This window comes from Typopeltis vanoorti, chromosome 7 (assembly GCF_054136105.1).
Source record: "Typopeltis vanoorti isolate ZY-2024b chromosome 7, IOZ_Tvanoo_1.0, whole genome shotgun sequence".
In the NCBI taxonomy this organism is placed as follows: Eukaryota; Metazoa; Arthropoda; class Arachnida; order Uropygi; family Thelyphonidae; genus Typopeltis; species Typopeltis vanoorti.
Window position 1 is genome coordinate 51,891,617 of NC_143555.1, and position 18,971 is coordinate 51,910,587.

Below are 18,971 nucleotides of genomic sequence, written 5' to 3' on the forward strand. Positions count from 1 at the left end.
TTAGTGTTATCTGTTGGTTGTAGAAATACATTGGGCATAACAACAAGTATCTACCTATATACATATGTTAACATCATGATTATACTTGTACATTCCAGCCAGTTGGTATGGAATGGTTTCTAATACTAGCTGAAGATTAGCTAGAGTCCTGACTTATGCTGGATCTTATATATCAGGTAGGCTGAATGTGTGCCAGCGAGATCCTTGGAATTTTCATGCCATCTTTGTTGTTGATATTTGGCTGGTTTATCAGGATTTCACAAGCTTCCTTAAATTTCCTTTCATACCATGGTTTTGTATGGTGTAAGCAGGTTCTTTTCCAGTTGATTTGGTGTAAGGTGTTAAGCACGTGGTCTGAGAGGCCTGCTTCACCATAATGGCTATATTTAATGTGTTCTTCCTTGCGTATAGGGATTGTCTGTCCTGTTTCACCAATGTAAGTTACAGGTGCAGCGGATGCAATAGACTCCAGGATGTGTTAATGGGAGGAGAGGATCCCTAGAGGAGTTGAATATGGTTTTAAGTTTAATGGGTGGTTTAAAGGTGGCATTGAGGTTATAATGTTGTAGGATTCTGTTGATTTTTTCTGATAACCCTTTAATGTATGGGATGGCTATGGTTTTACTGTAATCTAGATTCATTTTTGTTGTTGTTTTATGGAGTATTTTATTAATAGTATTTTTGTTATAGCCATTATTGATGAATGTGTCGCTGATGATTTTTAGTTCTTGTTTCAGGGCTTGCTGGTTAGAGCAAATTGTTGTAGCTCTGTTTTTAAGGGTGTTAATGACTCCATATTTTTGTGATGGGTGGTGGTATGGTGGCAGAAATGTCGAAACTGACTAATAAGTCGTCTTTGTCGAGTGTTATGTGTTTTTAATTTTGTTTATAAAGTGTTGTGTGTTTTTTTATGTAGGAGGGAGAATGACCTACCCACTCCTTGAGTGTTGCCACTAATTTCTTGGCTAAGTGGTAATTGGGACTGTCTATTCTTTCTACAATTGGACAAAGGCCACATTTTGTTTGTGTATTTTTGGGACCCCATATATTCTGGTGGGGGGGGGGCATAGTGGGGTTTTAGTTTTTAACCGTATCTGGTGGCCAAGAAGTGACGGACTTGAGTAGTTTCTCTGTTTTATTCTTTATCCTTTTTGTTGGGTTATACTTTACCAGCTTATATGTGTTGTTATCGGCTACTAGTTGATTCATTTGAAGTATGTAGACAGATCAACATACGTACTTCAAATGAATCAACTAGTAGCCGATAACAACACATATAAATTATAACCCAACAAAAAGGATAAAGGATAAAACAGAGAAACTACTACTCAAATCCATCACTTCTTGGCCACCAGACACGGTTAAAAAACTCAAACCCCACTATGCACGTCCCTCCCCCCCCCCCAGAATATATGGGGTCCCGAAAATACACAAACAAAATGTGCCCCTTCGTCCAATCACAGAAGGAATGGACAGTCCCATTACCACTTAGCCAAGAAATTAGCAGCAACACTTAAGGAGTATGTAGGTCATTCCCCCTCCTACATGAAAAACACACAACACTTTATAAACAAAATTAAAAACATAACACTCGACAAAGACAACTTATTAGTCAGTTTGACGTTTCTGCCCTTTTCACTAATGACCCCATCAATGACACAATTCTCCTACTACAGAACAAATTTCCGTCCGACATTACGGCCCTCTTTGCCAGTTACTTCGTGTGGCAAAACAAATTTTACCTACAGAAAGAAGGTACAGCCATGGGCTCACCACTATCTACCCCCCCCCCAATCGCTAACTTCTACATGGAAACCTTTGAGCAAAGGGCTCTTGATTCTGCCATGCTAAGACCGACCATCTGGCTTAGATACGTTGATGACGTGTTCACGATCTGGCCGCATGGGCGACAAACGCTAAACACATTCCTTAAATTCACTCCCGTTCCTAGACACACTAGTCACACGTCTTCCTTCAGGCAGTCTATCCTTCATGGTCTACCGAAAACCGACACACACTGGCCAATACATACATGATAATACATACCACCACCCATTGCAAAAATATGGAGTCATTAACACCCTTAAAAACAGAGCTACAACAATTTGCTCTAACCAGCAAGCCCTGAAACAAGAACTAAAAATCATCAGCGACACATTCATCAATAATGGCTATAACAAAAATACTATTAATAAAATATTCCATAAAACAACAACAAAAATGAATCTAGATTACAGTAAAATCATAGCCATCCCATAGATTAAAGGGTTATCAGAAAAAATCAACAGAATCCTACAACATTATAACCTCAATGCCACCTTTAAACCACCCACTAAACCTAAAACTATATTCAACTCCTCTAAGGATCCTCTCCTCCCATTAGCACATCCTGGAGTCTATTGCATCCGCCACACCTGTAACTTACCATACATTGGTGAAACAGGACGGACAATTCCTATACGCAAGAAAGAACACATTAAATATAACCATTATGGTGAAGCAGGCCTCGCAGACCATGTGCTTAACACCTTACACCAAATCAACTGGAAAAGCACCTGCTCTTTACACCACACAAAAACATGGTATGAAAGGAAATTTAAGAAAGCCTGCGAAATCCTGATAAACCACCCAAATATCAACAACAAAGATGGCATGAAAATTCCAAGGATCTGGATGGCACACATTCAGCCTACCTAATATATAAGATCCAGCATAAGTCAGGACTCTAGCCAATCTTCAGCTAGCATTAGAAACCATTCCATACCAAATGGCTGGAATGTACAAGTATAATCATGATGTTAACATATGTATATAGGTAGATACTTGTTGTTATGCCCAATGTATTTCTACAACCAACAGATAACACTAATAATAGGACTCTAGCGTTGATGTATATATATATATATATATATATATTTTTTTTTTTTTTTCACCAAAGGTCAGGCCAACAATTGTTGCAGCGGTTTGTCAGTATCTTTAAAAACCAGTTTGATTGTAGTGTAGCTTGTTTTCTGTGTATAGTTGTATGCTCCAGAAGATGACCTTGACATAAAGGTGGAAACGTCGAATGTAGATTTTAGTTATATTAAACTAAAGTTTTTATTCAAACACGGTAGTTGTCTCCATAATTTTCAAAACTGCATTCGGATCACTGTGCAAGCTTAAAAGAAAGTATCTAAAAAAAAGTTCACCTTTGGAATATAGACATGTTTCTGATATCTAATCCTGAGCCCAACTCCAATATTACATGTATGTTAGGCTTAATGTTTTATGAGGGGGGAATTAAAAAAGCTAAAGACTATGTTAAAACAATTAAACTTTCAGATATGAAAGAATATCAATTTCTACAGAAATATTTCAAACTTCATATCATGAAATGACATGCATGTGTTTGTCACATGCATGTCATTTTCTGTGACATTATACAATACACACACAAAGAAAAGTTATTTAATTCATCTTACCTGGTTTTGGCAAAATATTCCAAACGGGGGATGAACCATATTTGGTATAAAGAATTGGAGGAACAATTTGGTCGATTTCTATTAAATGTGTTGCTGGAACTTCAGCCATACCATGGTCACTAAGAATCATTATATTCATTAGTTTGAGTAAATTGTCTTTTTGTAGCTGAATTAACAAGTATTCCATAATACTGTCCACAGCCTTTATCTTTTCTTTCACTTGTTTAGAGTTTGGTCCATACTTATGTCCAGTGTTATCTGGTTCCTCAAAGTACATAAAAACACAATTTGCAGGATTAGTATCATTAATAAACCAAGATATCACAGTATCAACTCGCTTCTTCCATTCAATATCTGGATTATAAGCAACATAATAAAAAGCAGTGTTGTTATGGATAACAACATTTGTTCCTGGCCACATCATACCACCACTGTGTCGACTGGGATTTGATAACTGATTTGCTACCTGAAAGATATTATTTCTAATAACTGCTCACAACACTTAAGTAAATTTACTCTTGGATAAAAATTTTGATACAAATACACATTAAGAAAACAGGTGAAAACAATCAACTAGTGATAGAAAAAGTTAATTTTCTTTTATCATTATTATTATATTATTATTATGTGGCACCTCCAGGGAGTCCTGAGACTCATTGAGAAAGAGTGTGCCAACAACATCGAACGATTGAACCCCTTCCAACTACTAACCACAATGAAATTTGCTTAACTTTTTTTGTGTGCCATTAGTGGCAGAGGCTCTACCAATCAACCAACCTTTGCTGGCAATTAAATTCATCACTTCTTAATACATTTTTTACCAACTCAATCTACTTACAGTAATCTTCAATTATCTAGGGCAAGAGAGCAATTTCATGGTCAGATAATTGAAGGGTTAAGCAAAGATACAATTACGTGGTGCTATACCAAAAAGTCAGTTAACACACTAACCCATTCAAGGGCTAGATAATCAAAGGCTTGTTCATTTGAAAGTCAGATAATTGAGAAATCACTACACTTATTCATACAGTTTCTATTTTATACCTTTTTTGCAGACACTTCTATATTATTCATCATTGCTTGCATCTAATACTATTTATCTATCAAAATGCAATAGATGATATAGTATGTGAATGAATTATGTTGTGTACTAGTGCACAGTAGATGGCATAGTGTTGATGGAGGATTGTACAGTGTAGCATTGTACAGTCTACATACCTGCCCATACCTCAAAGTTATCATATAATAATATTGTTATTATTGTTGTATGGAGTCTGAAGATTCATCACAGGAGACCCAAACTACCCACACAATCTATCATAACTCTTCTTGAACCCCATTAATAAAAAAAAGTACTTGCAACTGACTCTGGCAACCCATTCCACTCATTCACAACTCTCCAAGCAAAAAAAAATCTAGTCATCACATCCCTACTAACCACATCTTTATTACTTCCAATTATGACCCATTGTTCTGGCCTCCTCTAGCCAAATGTTGAAAGATTTCCCCTGCATTAATTCTATAAAACCCTTTAAGCAACTTAAACGTTTCTATCATATCCATTCTTTTTCTCCTATCAACCAACTTCTGCGATCCACATGCCCACAATCTATCCTCATAGGGAACATTCCACAGACCACTCACCACCTTGGTCACACAGTCCTGAATCTTCTCCACAGCTTCCTCATACCCAAGACCTTAATCATCTTTATCAGCCATTGTCGATCCACTGCTGGATGAAGGCCTTTCCAAGATTACTCCAAAACTGTTGGTCCATGGCTCTCCTTTCCCATGTCACTCCTGTAAATCTGATGATATCATCAATCCACCATGATTTAGGTTGGCATCGTGGCCGTTTTTCCTCTCATGGAATCCAGTCCAGTAATTCTTTTGTCCATCATTGATCTTGTCTTCAAGCAATATGACCAGGCCATTGCCACTTCCTATGATGTCAGAGACTCTGGTTTGGTTTCTTATCCACATACTCCTTTTGGGATTGTCTTGTGACACCAAGCATACTTCTTTCCATACTAAATTGCGTTGTTCTTAATTTTTGAATTTTCTTTGCATTTAGTGTCCATGTTTCACAGCCATATGTCAATATAGGAAGAATACATTGATTAAAAACTTTTTTCTTCAGGCATAATGGTAGTTGGCTTTTGAATATTGAATGTAATTTTCCAAATGCTTTCCACCCAAGCATAATGCATCTTTTAATTTCATCCATGATATTTTGTTCCATTGATATCTGTTGTCCTAAGTATATGTAATGATCTACTTGTATAATTTCCTCATTACTGGTTTTTATAAATTCTGGTTGGACATAGCTATTGAACATAATTTGGATCTTCTTTAGGTTAATCTTTAGGCCAGCTGTTTTGCTAGCAGTTTGGAGTTAATGGATACAAGTCTTTAATTCATGCACAGTTGAAGTAAAGATAACTATGTCATCTGCAAAGCATAAATGGCTTAAATATCTTCCATTTATCTTCAGACTTTTTCCTTCCCAATCAAGAAGTTGGATCTTCTAGGCATGCTGTACATAATTTTGGAGACATTGCGTCACCCTGTCTTATACCTTTCTGTATTTCCACAGCAGAGATGTTTCCATTGAAATGAATTGCTGCTGTGGCATTGGTGTATGCTGACTTGATGGTATGGTCCTGAAGTATGGCTCCTCCACTTGTTTTCATAGTGCTTTAACCCTCTCATGCATAAGGGCCTCATATGAGGACATCATTTTTAACATATACAGGGCACAAATTTAGCAAAATTAATGAATTCATGGTAATACTGTAAGATTAAATGGCACTGCATCATCATTATAATTTTTTATAAATGAATATAAAAATTCATGCATGAGAGGGTTAAGTATTGCACAAGTTTTTGCTGAATCAAAGGCTTTCTCAAAATCAATAAAACCAAGACATAATGGCAACTGCTATTCATTACACCATTCAATAATCTGCTGTACAACTTGAATATGGTCCACTGTGCTAAAGCCACTTTGAAAGCCTGCCTGTTCTTTTGGTTGTGCTAGGTCTAGAGTCCAAAGCCTATGGGCTAAGACTTTTGTAAACACTTTGTAAACCACTGATTGTTGACTAACGGGTCGGTAGTTCATCAAGTCTTCCACCTCACCTTTTTTATGTATCAGAATTAGGTTGGCTTCTTCCATGTTTTTGGTACATCATTTTCGTTCAGGCATAAAGTAAACAGTTTCGCTAAGGGTCTATAGATCATTTCTCCACCTGCTTTTAGAAGTTCAGCTATAACTCCATCCTCACCTACAGTTTTTCCATTTTGCAAGCTTTGGATGCTCCAGATAACTTCTTCTGGTAGAATTTGTGGTACTTCAGCTATTTCATAGTTGTCTTATTCTTCATTTAATTGATCATCCTGATATAATACTGAGTAAAAAATTCTTCAATTCTTTTGGCTCTAGCATATCTATCTCTGGTTATGGTTGCATCTTGTAGTTTGATTGCAACTATTTGTTTATTGCTGTTTGGCTTTTTTTAAGACTATGGTTGTTTTTAATTGTTTGTTGTATGAATTTACAATTGAATTTTCTTATTTCTTCTGTGATACATTTTCTGATCATTTTGCAGAATTCAGAATTCAGAAATTCTGTCTTGTTTCTGTTCTGTGGTATCAGCTATTTCAAGTGGGCATTGTAAAAGGTTTTGGGTAATAATGTCATTACTTTCTGATGGATCAGCATTGTCATCTATAATAAGATGTTTAAATCTATTGTTTACTTCATGTTGGAATAAATATATTTTTTTTTTAATGTTGAGTTTGTGTACATGTTTTGCTTTGATCTTGGAAACATTTTTTTTTTGGCAGTTTATCTGAATCTTACTGCATACCATATGATGGCCACTTCCAATGTTGAATGTGTTTATAACAGAGCAGTCTTGAAAGATGTTTTTCTTATTGCTGAGGATAAAGTCAATTTCATTAGTTTTTTCTTGAAAAAGGAATTCATGATGTACAGGCTTTCTTTTTCTGCAAATTCTATTAACCTTGCTCCTCTATCGTCTCTCATGTCATATCCAAAATTTCCCATTGAGCTTTCATCTGATTGTTGTATACCAATTCTACCATTAAAGTCTTCCATTACAATTCTGAAATGATGTTTTCCTTTACTGCAGAGTTGGGATACATCATGATAGAAGGCTTCAATTTCTTCATCAGTATGACTCATTGTTGGTGCATAGACTTGGATGATTTTAAGAGTATCTTTTTGAGATTTGACAACAATACTTGCTATTCAATCAGATATACTGTCAAATTCTATTATGCTGTTCTTCAATTTTTTGTTGATCATGAATTCAACTCCACTGATTCTTTCCTTATCTTGGCCTCTATAATACAGTATGCCTTGCCTCCCATTTTTTAATTGAAGAATTTCTTCATTATGTCAAACCACACAGTCTGAGAATGTCCCATTTCAGTCGCTTTAGCTCTTCAGTTAGCCATGCTTCACTGCTCAAAGTCCTACAGTTTAAAGTTCCAAGGTCTAGTTTCCAGTGGCAGCATGATCTGGTTACCCAGGGGTTTTTAGCACCCTCTGGCTTCATGTTTAACTGCCTGCTGCCGTAGGTGATAACAATCTGGCCTCCAGGGAATGAAGGCCATTTTATTTCTGTTTGATTCATCTTGGAAGCTTAGGCCATAAATTCACCACACTGGCCCACTGCGGGATGGTGAATGGTAGTATTTTCACATGGAATTGCCAGTCCTAAAACCAATGGTCCCCCAGCTCTTTATTCAATATATTCAGAGCTGCCCTGATATCTAACAGGTGGTAGTCAGGGTTTCTCCCCCCCATTTGCCACCTAGGGGATGCTCTTGGTCTTAATATGGTCCAATTCATAGTACAATAATATGAAACATGTAATAAGCAAATATTACAGTTGTTAATTTTTCACATATTTGTTATGTAAAATGGTTACAGCCAAAACACTATAACAAAATTCTCTACAAGACTTCAATAAAAAACAAAGATAAACCAGACTACAATAAAACTATAACCATTCCTTACATTAAAGGGACATCAGATAAAATAAACAGAATACTACAGAAATACAACCTCAAAGCCACCTTTAAACCTCCTGCAAAATTAAAAAGCTTACTCAACTCATCCAAAGACCACTCCTCTCTCTGCTGGCCCACCCTGGAGTATACCATATTTGTTGCACCTGTAATCTACCACATATAGGGGAACAGCATGCACAATTCTTATCAGACAAAAGGAACATCAACGACACATTAAATGTAAGAACTATCGTGAAGCTGGCCTTTCTGATCATGCCCTGAACACTTTACATAGAATTGACTGGAAAAGCACCAGTTGTTTACAACACACCAAAACATGGTATGAACGCAAATTTAAGGAATCCTGTGAGATTCTTATCAACCACCCCAATCTGAACAATAATGATGGTCTAAAAATTCCAAGCATATGGAAGGCACATATTCTACCCACAGAACCTTTCTCCCTAAGAGTGAACTATAAACAGGACTGTAGATAATCCAGAATCCTAAATGTAATATAACAATTGTAATGTTAAAAATAGGACAACATTGTTACTGTAAGAACACTATCTATAAGAAAGAATGTTTCTCTCATGTTATCTTAAATAGAATTTAGCTTTGATGTATTTTCTAAATAATTAAGTAATTTGCAATTTTATGTTGTTGTTTTTTTTCCCACTAGAGGTCATGCAGTAAAATGGTGATCAAATCATTGTTTCTTTAGCTTACTGTGTGAAATGTAACTCAGCTTGTCCTTGTATATACTCCAAATGATGACCTTCATATGAAGGTCGAAATGTCGTCGGGAAATTAAAATAACTATTTTTATAACACGGTTGTAAAGTCCATAATTTCTAAAATGAATTATTTATTAAATGCTCTTAATGAGAAAAGAATTAAGTATTAGGAATATTCAAGAATAACAGTGTATGGTGATTCCATTGTTAGAGGACTGGTTAATGAGAGAGAGACCATAAAGTCTGCTATTTGAGAAGAAAATGAGCAAGATAATTCATGCTTTCGACATAAGGAGAAAATGAGCAAGAGAATTAGTGATAGTTGTAGGGTCAAATGATTTAAGTGAACATAAAAAGAGATGAATAATGGCAATTATCAGTTTTGTGAAGAGTATAAAGGACAAACCAGGAGAGTGACCCAGTAAGGACAACAAAACTGCACAAGGAGAAGAAATTAGCAAATCGTGCAAAGAAAAACCTTAGAGAATTTTTTTTAAACATATGGCAAGTAGAAGGAAGAATGATAAGTTAACGTTTTTTATTTTTTTTATTCGTATGGGGTTTTCCCCATTCCTCCACCATCCCTTAGGACTGGTTGAGCCCTCCTACCGAAGGATTAAGTATGTATTTTATGACTGTAGATCCGTGTATGTTCACAGGCCGGTTTGCCTGTTCTGAGGGATGAAAAACCTGAGTTTCCAGGTGAAAAAACCCTCTACCTCTGTATGAGACTGACTAACTCACCTTTAGTCAAATGAGACTAGATAAAGGTTCCTCGTGTCATGGAGGCAAAGCAAACCAAAGGGCTTCATCTATACCAACTGAGCTACAGAAGCTCTATGAGATGTTAATGGATGAAAATGATAGAATAGTAAACTGCTGCATAAGAAACTGTTGAGGTATTCAGTGATCAATTTGTAAGTATGTTTCATCGTCAGGGTGAAATCATGAGAAACTTAAGTGTAGAGAACATATGAGAAGATAGCTTAATTGTGAGTGAGCAGAAGGTAATTGAGGAAATAAATAACCTTCATGCAATAAGGTGATAGGATTTGATGACTGGTTATATGTCAACATATCATGACTCGTCTTAAGGCAGTGGCATTGGCACCTGTTTAATAAGTCTTACAACAGCACATATTATAGGCCAATCCGTATATCTGGAATTGTGATGAAGGTACTAGAGAGATTGGTGAGAAGTAGGATGCAGAAATGCATCCTACTTCTCACCAATTCTCTAGTTCTCTTCATAACAGCAGTAGTATTCTCAGTGGTTATCAGCATGGGTTTGTTAAAGGGAGATTATGTTTTACTTACTAACTTATGTAGTATAACAAGTTGACAAATGTCTCAGACAAGGGCGATGCATATACGGTGGTAAACTTAGATTTTACTAAAGCTTTTCATAGACATAGCCACATGACAAGCTTAAATAAATCAAAATGGATGGAACTGGATAACAGACTTCTGAGTTGGATGAGTAACTGGCTGTCAGGTATCCGAAAGTTGTATATGGGGGTGTCCAGAAAGGGGAAAATCACTGGTGGTGTGATGCAGGGGGCAATTGTTGCTCAATTTGTATATTAATGATATCAGAATGGGTTCTGATATGCAACTGTTTTCAGATAATGCAAAATTGGGGAGAGCAATGCTGAGTCAAGTAGATGTTATGGCCTTACAGGAGGACTTGAATAGATTGCATGAATGGGACTATCATTGCAATATTGCAAATTGTAAAGTTTTGAAATTTGCTAAGAATCAATAGGATGTAAATTGGAATGTGGCGTACAAGGATAGATTGAGAGAATGTAATTCGCAAAGCCTCATGAATAGGGGAGGAGGAGGAGATGGAGGAATATGATTGAGACATATAAGCTAGTCAGGGACTGTTATCATGCCGACATGAAAGAGATTTGTTATAGAATGGGGGAGTAGAACAAGAAGCCACCCTTGTATAAGGAGGATAACAGAAGAGGGGGTGAGGACTAGGTTCTTTACATGGAGTGGTTGGTGAGTGGAATACATCGCCCGAGTATGCTGTGAACGTAGTGATAATGCATACCTTCCACAATGAATCTCTGACTCCATTGAAGTCAGATGTTAATAATTATTATTATTACAGGCGATTCCAAGGAATCCTTAGACTCATCGAGGGAGGCCCTAAGCATCATGTATAATATCATTCACACAGTATCTATCATACTTTGCCTTGAACTCATTCACTGTCATAGCACCCACAACAGACTCTGGCAGCTTATTCCACTCATTCTAAAAGTAAAAAACCCAGCTCTAACACCCTTACTAACCACACTCTTGCCCAGCTTCCATGGATGTCCCCCTAGTCTCACCACCAGTCCTGTTCTCAAAAATATCCTCTGAATTAATCCTATAGAAAAACCCTTCAGCAATTTGAATGTCTCAATCATATCTCCCCTTTTCCGCCTATCAACCAATTTCTGCAACCCACAAATCTTCAACCTGTTATCATAAGGTTTATTCCATAGACCTGCTATCATCTTGGTCATTCGCCTCTGGATCCTCTCAACCTCCTCCCCATCAAGAAGAAACCTAGATGACCACTGGGCACAGTAATCGAGATGAGGTCTTATCAAGGCTCGATACAGGGGAACAATAACTTGCTTATCTCTGCTCATCAAAGTATCCTTCAGCATCCAAGTGATTTGATGAGATGATTTAGCCACTTTGGCAATGTGCCCCCCTAAACTTCAACTCCCTATCCACCAACACTCCCAAGTCCCTGGCCTCATCAATCTCCTGGAGTACAGTTCCACCAATGTGATATACTGCTGCTAATCTTTTCACCCCAAAATGCATAACCTTACATTTTGCAACATTAAATTGACATCCATTCTCCTTAGCCCAGACCTCCAATCTATCCAAATCATCCTGCAAAATTTTGAATAATAATTCAGTTACCTTACATTAGCTATTTAAGTGGCACTTTTTATAATTGTTTGTTTGTTATTGTTTAATTGCCATTCTACGATCCTGAACTGATGCCTATGACAATTAAGCAAAAATTTTACACTCAGTTTTTACATGAATTTTCTCCCATTTTTTATATTTCTTTTAATTCTCTTATTCTTTAACTTCTTAATTCTTTTGAGGTTCTAGAATATAAAATAAATAAAAAAAAATCAGCTCACGCCTTTTATTCCCTTATAGGGAGTAGGCAAGGCCTTTGTACCCTATCTAGCTTTTGGAGATTGAGTGGGCAGTTCAATCTCCACCGGTAGCCAATCAGAGATAGCTGGCCCATGTCTATCACTAATTATAGCAGCCACCGAAGAGGCTGGCAAGCAAGTGCTGCTAGAGCCTCTGCTAATAATGGCTCAGTTAAGTAAGTTTGGGCGCGGTTAGTAGTTGGAAGGGGACCAATCATTCGATGCTGTTGGCACACTCTCCCTCGATGAGTCTTTGGACTCCCTGGAGGTGTCAAATAATAATAATAATCTCTTGGTACCTAACCCTAACAAGATATGTTACTGTCTGAAATAATGTGGGTACTACGGTCGATTTTCTTCAGTTTACGGGTGATAAAAAACCCGAGTTTCCGGGAGGAAAAACCCGTTTGCCTGTGCCAGAGATCAACTAATTCGGGAACCGGTCGAAGAAAGGCTTAGAAAAAGTTCCTCCAGTCGGCGACTAGACTTGAACTTAAGTCTTACTTCGAGTGACCAAGCACAGAAGATGCAAGCGCTACTTCCACTGAGGTGCACAGGCCTGGTTGTAGAATATAATACATGAGAAATAAGAAATAAGAGAAAAATCATTGGAAAAATGTTGATGTGTGTGTGTAGGGGGGGGGGGTGATCAAGTCTATGAATGTAACTGTCTACATTATATGGTTCGGTGAACAAAAGTTTAAAATTATGAAGTAGTTATGGAAATGTCTAGAAAGGCTAGATTTTCTTTTTGTACAGTAAACTGGATTCGGGTGTACTCACTGTTTTAAAGTGAAGGAAAATGTATTGAATGTGTCTGAACACATCATCAATATATCTTCAGATAGATTGTTTATGAATAGTGGAGACAGGATCATTTTTTTGAAAATATTCCATATAAAAATTGGCCAAGGCAAAATCAAGACAAGGAAGCTGTACTTTTCATCTCTTTGTATATTTTATCCAAGTGAAGTAACCAGGATGGCCAGTAAAATTGTAGCATTCAGTGAAGTCAGAAGGGGGAACATTTTTAAATTAACAATAAACAGCCAAGTTTATCGTTAATTTATCGTTTATCGAGGGGATGATAAGAATTAATATAGACGTTAATATCAATACTGATATTGCTCGTTTTTATGACACTTCTCTTATTTGCACTTGTGATGCGTTTTATTACAAACAAAATGAATGATCTACCAGAATCTGCTTGGAAGAATATAAGAAATATATCCCTTGCCAGAGATGGTCAGTCAGATCTAGCATATCATGCTGCAGAAACCCACACAGAATCAAATGCACAAAAATAAATAAATATAATATGCTTCACTGCAGTAAGGGATGCACAAGCATAGCTTTTTTTTTTTGAATCAACAGCCAATCTTAGACATCCTGCCCAAAAACTATGGGTGCCTACTAACACCCGGATAGAGATGGTGTGTCCATTCAGACTTTGTCTAGTTACTTCCACTGTTTTTGTATTGCTCTGTGCACATTACAATTCTTGTGTAAATTCCAGAATAATTAAATGTATTACCTATTCCAGTTATTCTAGACTGATTCACAGCATAAATAATCAAAATATCAATTTTTAGTTATGCCTCTAAACTGAGAGCAGCAAATGAAAAGGGGGAGGAAGAGAAATCACTTTTTTTTTTTGGAAAGATTCTTTTGCATACCCTCTAATAGCAACTCCTGGTGTAACTGCCCCACTTGCCACTCCTTGGCCCATCAGATATATTTGCATGACTATGAAATTATCAATCATCAAGGAAAAGGAACATAATGAAAACAGTAACAATCATTTCCCCAGGCAGCACATTACCTAGCGATTGCAGAATCTTTCCTAGGTTCTGAAATTTGGTAGGTTGAATACCTAGGTTCAGATTTTGCTATGACAAGAGCACACAATCTTTTATAAGGGCTTTTTCAACTGAAGGTGAGTTGGCAAGAGTGGTACTTGCAAGAGGAATAACCTCGGAAGGTTATTCCTCCTGCATGTACATCAAAATTATCTGCTAATACATTCAATTAACAAGACTCCATGAATGTATTATGCAATAATAATAACTGAAATCTTGACTTCCTGAAATTTGCATTAGTTAGTTTATAATTCTGGGAATCCCTTCATTCTAGTACATATTAATGTTGGTTGATATCTACTAAATTTGTAAAACACTTTTCTTTTTTTACTGTGAGGCAATCATTTTTAATGATTTCAAAGTCAGAGTGCAACTAGAAAATGAGAAAGAATTGTATCTTCCATTTCTAAAACAGACATTTTCCCTAAGAAAACTAGCTGCTTCTGAAACTGGTTAACTTCAATAGAAACATTTTTGTTTCTCCACAAACTACTGATAGTTTTTAAACATAGATATATATATATATATATATATATATATATATATATATATATATATATTATTGTTTTGCTTCCTATTCCTGCTGGTAACAACAGGAGAGGAGATTACAATTATAAATTGGCCTAAGAACTAGTCAGCAACTGGTTCTGTATATGTTATTGTCAGAAATATTTATGTAATGCCATGTTATACAACCTTTTATGAGTTATTCATCAGTTTATGTTCTCCCCAATACATAAAGTTTTGCTAATGTGTTGTGAAGAGTCAGATTCGTTTTCCATGTTTTATTTTACACATTACTCCTATCCTGATGCTTTGCCTCTTATGAACTGACTCATTATTATAATCAACAACCATTATTAACACAATTATGAACTTGACCATCTGAACTTTCAATTCATAAAATACTTTTAAATACATACCCATATGGGTAAAATCGTTCCATTGTTCCACCATTTCGAATCAAGGGAGCCAACATTAAAAGTTTCATTAAACACAGGATCAAACATTTCATTTGCTATAATGCCATGGGTCTCCTCATGCAGCCCTGTTGCAATCGAAAAATGATTAGGAAAGGTTTTGGTAATAAATGCGCTTTTCATTCTCGTTGCCCGTACACCGTTCATTATCAAGTAGTCAAGTTGCGGTGTAGGTACCTTTTCAATATAATCATAGCGAAATCCATCAAACGATATCACTAACAAACGTGGAAATTCATGTATCGAACAGGAAAAGCTAAATAAAGAAATGAATTCAATCCAATAAATTACATTCATATTCATATTCAGAAAATATCACCCGTTACGACTGTCATTTTAAATTGCAAATGATGGGCGATAATCATTATATCCACATTCTTAGTCGAGAATTAACTGGTGTACAAATTAAATGCCACACAAGGCACTTTGTATACGGCAAGTTTTGCAATTTCTCATTATTAGATTCATATATAAAAACAAAATCTGATTTGGCCATATTCATTTACTACAAGCAGTGACAGGGTGTAGCATAGAGGAAGCTTACCTCACGGCACGGATTAATAAGTGCGGTAGGCGCCGAACGCAAGCGCGGGAATAAGTTTTTCCAAGCTGAAACTGATTAATAAGTTCAATCGAATTATTTCGATTTTGTGACCACATTTTTATTAAAAAAGACTGTTTTTTAAAACTAAACAAGTACTAAAAAACAAACCCGACAAGTTTCGTTAGTCGTCAGACTAACATCTTCAGGGGTAAAGATAACTAACAGTTTAAAGCACAAACTATAAGAAATTACGAAAAAAAAAAAAAAAGTTCATTTGTTGGTATTATGAACATCAAAAAAATTCGTTAAAAAACCGAATTACAGATCTATACAGCCGTTAACAGATGTTAGCTGGAAACAATGCTATTTGATGTCGCGTTCTGTGGTTCACTTTCACTCTGTCCGGGGTCTGAACTGGGTAAATTTTTGATAAACGCTGACCAAACTTGATACAAAATCAAACCTTGATTTTTGTTGCATTGTAGGAATTTTCATCATATTTGCTGCGTCTTTGAATTTTCTTGTGAAACAGTTTTTATCAATGTAGGAGACATGTTTGTTCTGTCCCAGAGTACATCATGACCAGTAGAAGTTGTGTGAAATGCCAAACCAGAATTAAGTTCTCTCTTTTTTGTACGTCCTTTTGATGTTCGCTCATGCGGATTTCTCCCCATCTGGCCTACTTAGTAGATGCCACAGGAACAGTGAATATTGTAAACTCCTGGTTTTTTCATTGGGTGATGTGGAGGTTTCGGAGGATGAAGCGATTTTGATATCTTTTCAAGTGGCAGGAAAGTCATTTTTATTCTGTACTCGTAGATTGGCTAATTTATCTGTAACATTCTTGATATAAGGAAGGTTGACTGCGTTCTTGAAGTCTTGTTTATTTAAGTTTCTTGTAGGTGCTGTATTGAGAATTTTCTTAATTAATTTAGTTTTGAAACCATTCAGTTGTAGGATCTGTGTTAAGTATTGTATTTCTTCTTTCCGCTATTCTTCTGTACTGGGGATGCTGTATGCTTTATCCCTTAAGGTTTTTATGAGGCTTATTTTTTGCCTGGGGCGGTGGTGTGAGGTAGCATGAAGGAATCTTCCTATGCTTGTCAGCTTTCTATAAATGGAAAACGATAATCTGTTTTTTATTTCATTTATTTCTATAAGGATGTCTAGGAGAGGAAGTTTTTTATTTTCTTCTAGTTCCAGAGTAAATTTTATATTGGGATGTAAGTTATTAAAATAGTCTTTAAATGCAGTCAGTTCTAGTGCTGTTCCTGGCCAAATGATGAAGATATCGTCCACATAGCGGAACCAAATTTTTGGTTTGATGTGCCAGTTTTGTAGAGCATTATTTTCAAAATTTTCCATGTAGAGGTTTGCTAGAACTGATGAGAGGGGTGAACCTATTGCTAGTCCTTCTTTTTGTTCCCAGAGTTTGTCTTGGTAAAGGAAGAACGTGTTTTTTTATGTAATGTTCGTAGAGCTGTACAATGTCGGGTGGGAGGAGATTTTCTAGGATGTTTACTGTTTCATTTCTTGGAATCTTTGTGAAAAGGCTGACCACATCTAAACTCGCTAATATGTCTGAAAGATCGATGTGTATATCTTTTACTTTCTCTATGAAGTCTGCGCTGTTCTATGTGAACGCTGGTGTTTTTCCTATATGTGGTAAAATCAAGTTTGTAAGTTGCTTTGCCAGATTTGAGGTAGGAGAGTCCGTTCCATCTACTATCGGTCTTAGAGGTACATCTCGTTTATGAATTTTGGGAACTCCATATATCTTAGGAAATAGTGGGATTGTGATTGTTTTGATTGTAAATTTCTTTTTAGTTCCTCAAACCAATTTGGTATATTCCTGATAATTTCATTGGTTTTGCTGTGAGTTCGCCAAGTGAGGGGTCTCTGTCTACTGCTGTGTTGGTGTTGGAATCTTCAAGAAGGCTTTTCATTTTTTTGTTATAATCTTCTGAGTTTAAAATAACTGTTGCATTCCCTTTGTCTGCTTTGATTATAACTATGTTTTTGTCTGATTTGAGTTTATTAAGGCTGCAAATTCTGTTTTTTTGTAGGTTTTTTGGTGATAATTTACAATTTAATAATAATGCTGAGCTTTGAATGCGGATCAGATCTGCTATATCTCCTGGTACATTTATCAAGAATATACCAAATTGGCCTAAGGACCTAAAAAGAAATTTACAATCAAAACACTAAATTGTTCCTAGAAATCCAGAACACATGTAAAGAGCTAACTTGTACTAAGAACGTTATGCATTTTATCACTAGTGATAGAGGAAATCCAATGCTACAGAGATTCATACAGAGTATTCCTACTGCTAAGAACGTGAAAGATTGTTGGAGGAATATTGTGAAAGCACTCCTTTACGCTGATTGAAAAAAATCGATGTATATACTGTACATTTTTGGTTTCCACTTGAATCCAGTGATTTAGTTGGCGAATCTAATTTCTTTGCATTTGTCAGATATGAATATTTATGCCAAGTCTACGACTTTGTTTGTTTGTTTGTTTCATTCTGTTAAACCTTTACTGCTAAGAATACGTAGGCAAATATTTCATCATCATCATCATCAAATTCCTGATATATACCCTCAAGAGGGGTGCGGGATATGATAGTACTACATGAAAAATTTCATCATTACTAACGTCCTATCTACAATTTTCCTCCAAATCACCTGTTACCTGTCACGACTCCAATATTATCAGAGCTTATATTTCCATCTTCTAAGGCACTTTTTACTGTATGAATCCACCTTTATCTTGGTCTTCCTCTTCGTTTTCCTACCAAACTGGCAGAGAACACTTGTTTTGCTAATCTTTCCTTGCCCATTCTGTTTAGGTGACCATACCACCTGAGATTAGCTCTGCTAACGCATTCTTGGATGCTGACAATGTCAAGTTCTTTCCTAATATCCTCGTTGATATTGCCATTGATGCCATCTGTTCACGCCTATAATCTTTCTCAGGACTCTCATATCTGCGGTCTCTAGTCTTTGGTCAAGTGTTTTACTTCTGACCCAGCTTTCAGATCCATAAGTTAAAATTGGTATGAACACTGTCTTGTATACAGCTAATTTAGGTTCTGACTATTCTTTCTTTTAGGGTTACACGGTGATCAGTACTCATATTTGTAGATTTAGGGACTC

The 18,971-nt window shown here is 36.2% G+C and overlaps 1 protein-coding gene across 2 annotated transcripts in view; it reads right to left on the reverse strand.

Moving 5' to 3' along the window:
* LOC150104675 (bis(5'-adenosyl)-triphosphatase ENPP4-like) overlaps positions 1–16,385 on the reverse strand; it is a 57,197-nt gene extending 40,812 nt beyond the window's left edge. Inside the window, exons 1-2 of one of the 2 annotated variants that reach the window (XM_090395865.1) lie at positions 15,813–16,385; positions 3,465–3,930 (exon numbers count right to left, since the gene is read on the reverse strand). In XM_090395865.1, coding sequence (XP_090251991.1) covers positions 3,465–3,888 — 424 coding nt within the window. In that variant the 5' untranslated portion in view covers positions 3,889–3,930; positions 15,813–16,385. The other variant, XM_090395864.1, reaches the window with a different exon arrangement.
* Between the last annotated feature and the right edge of the window lie 2,586 nt (positions 16,386–18,971).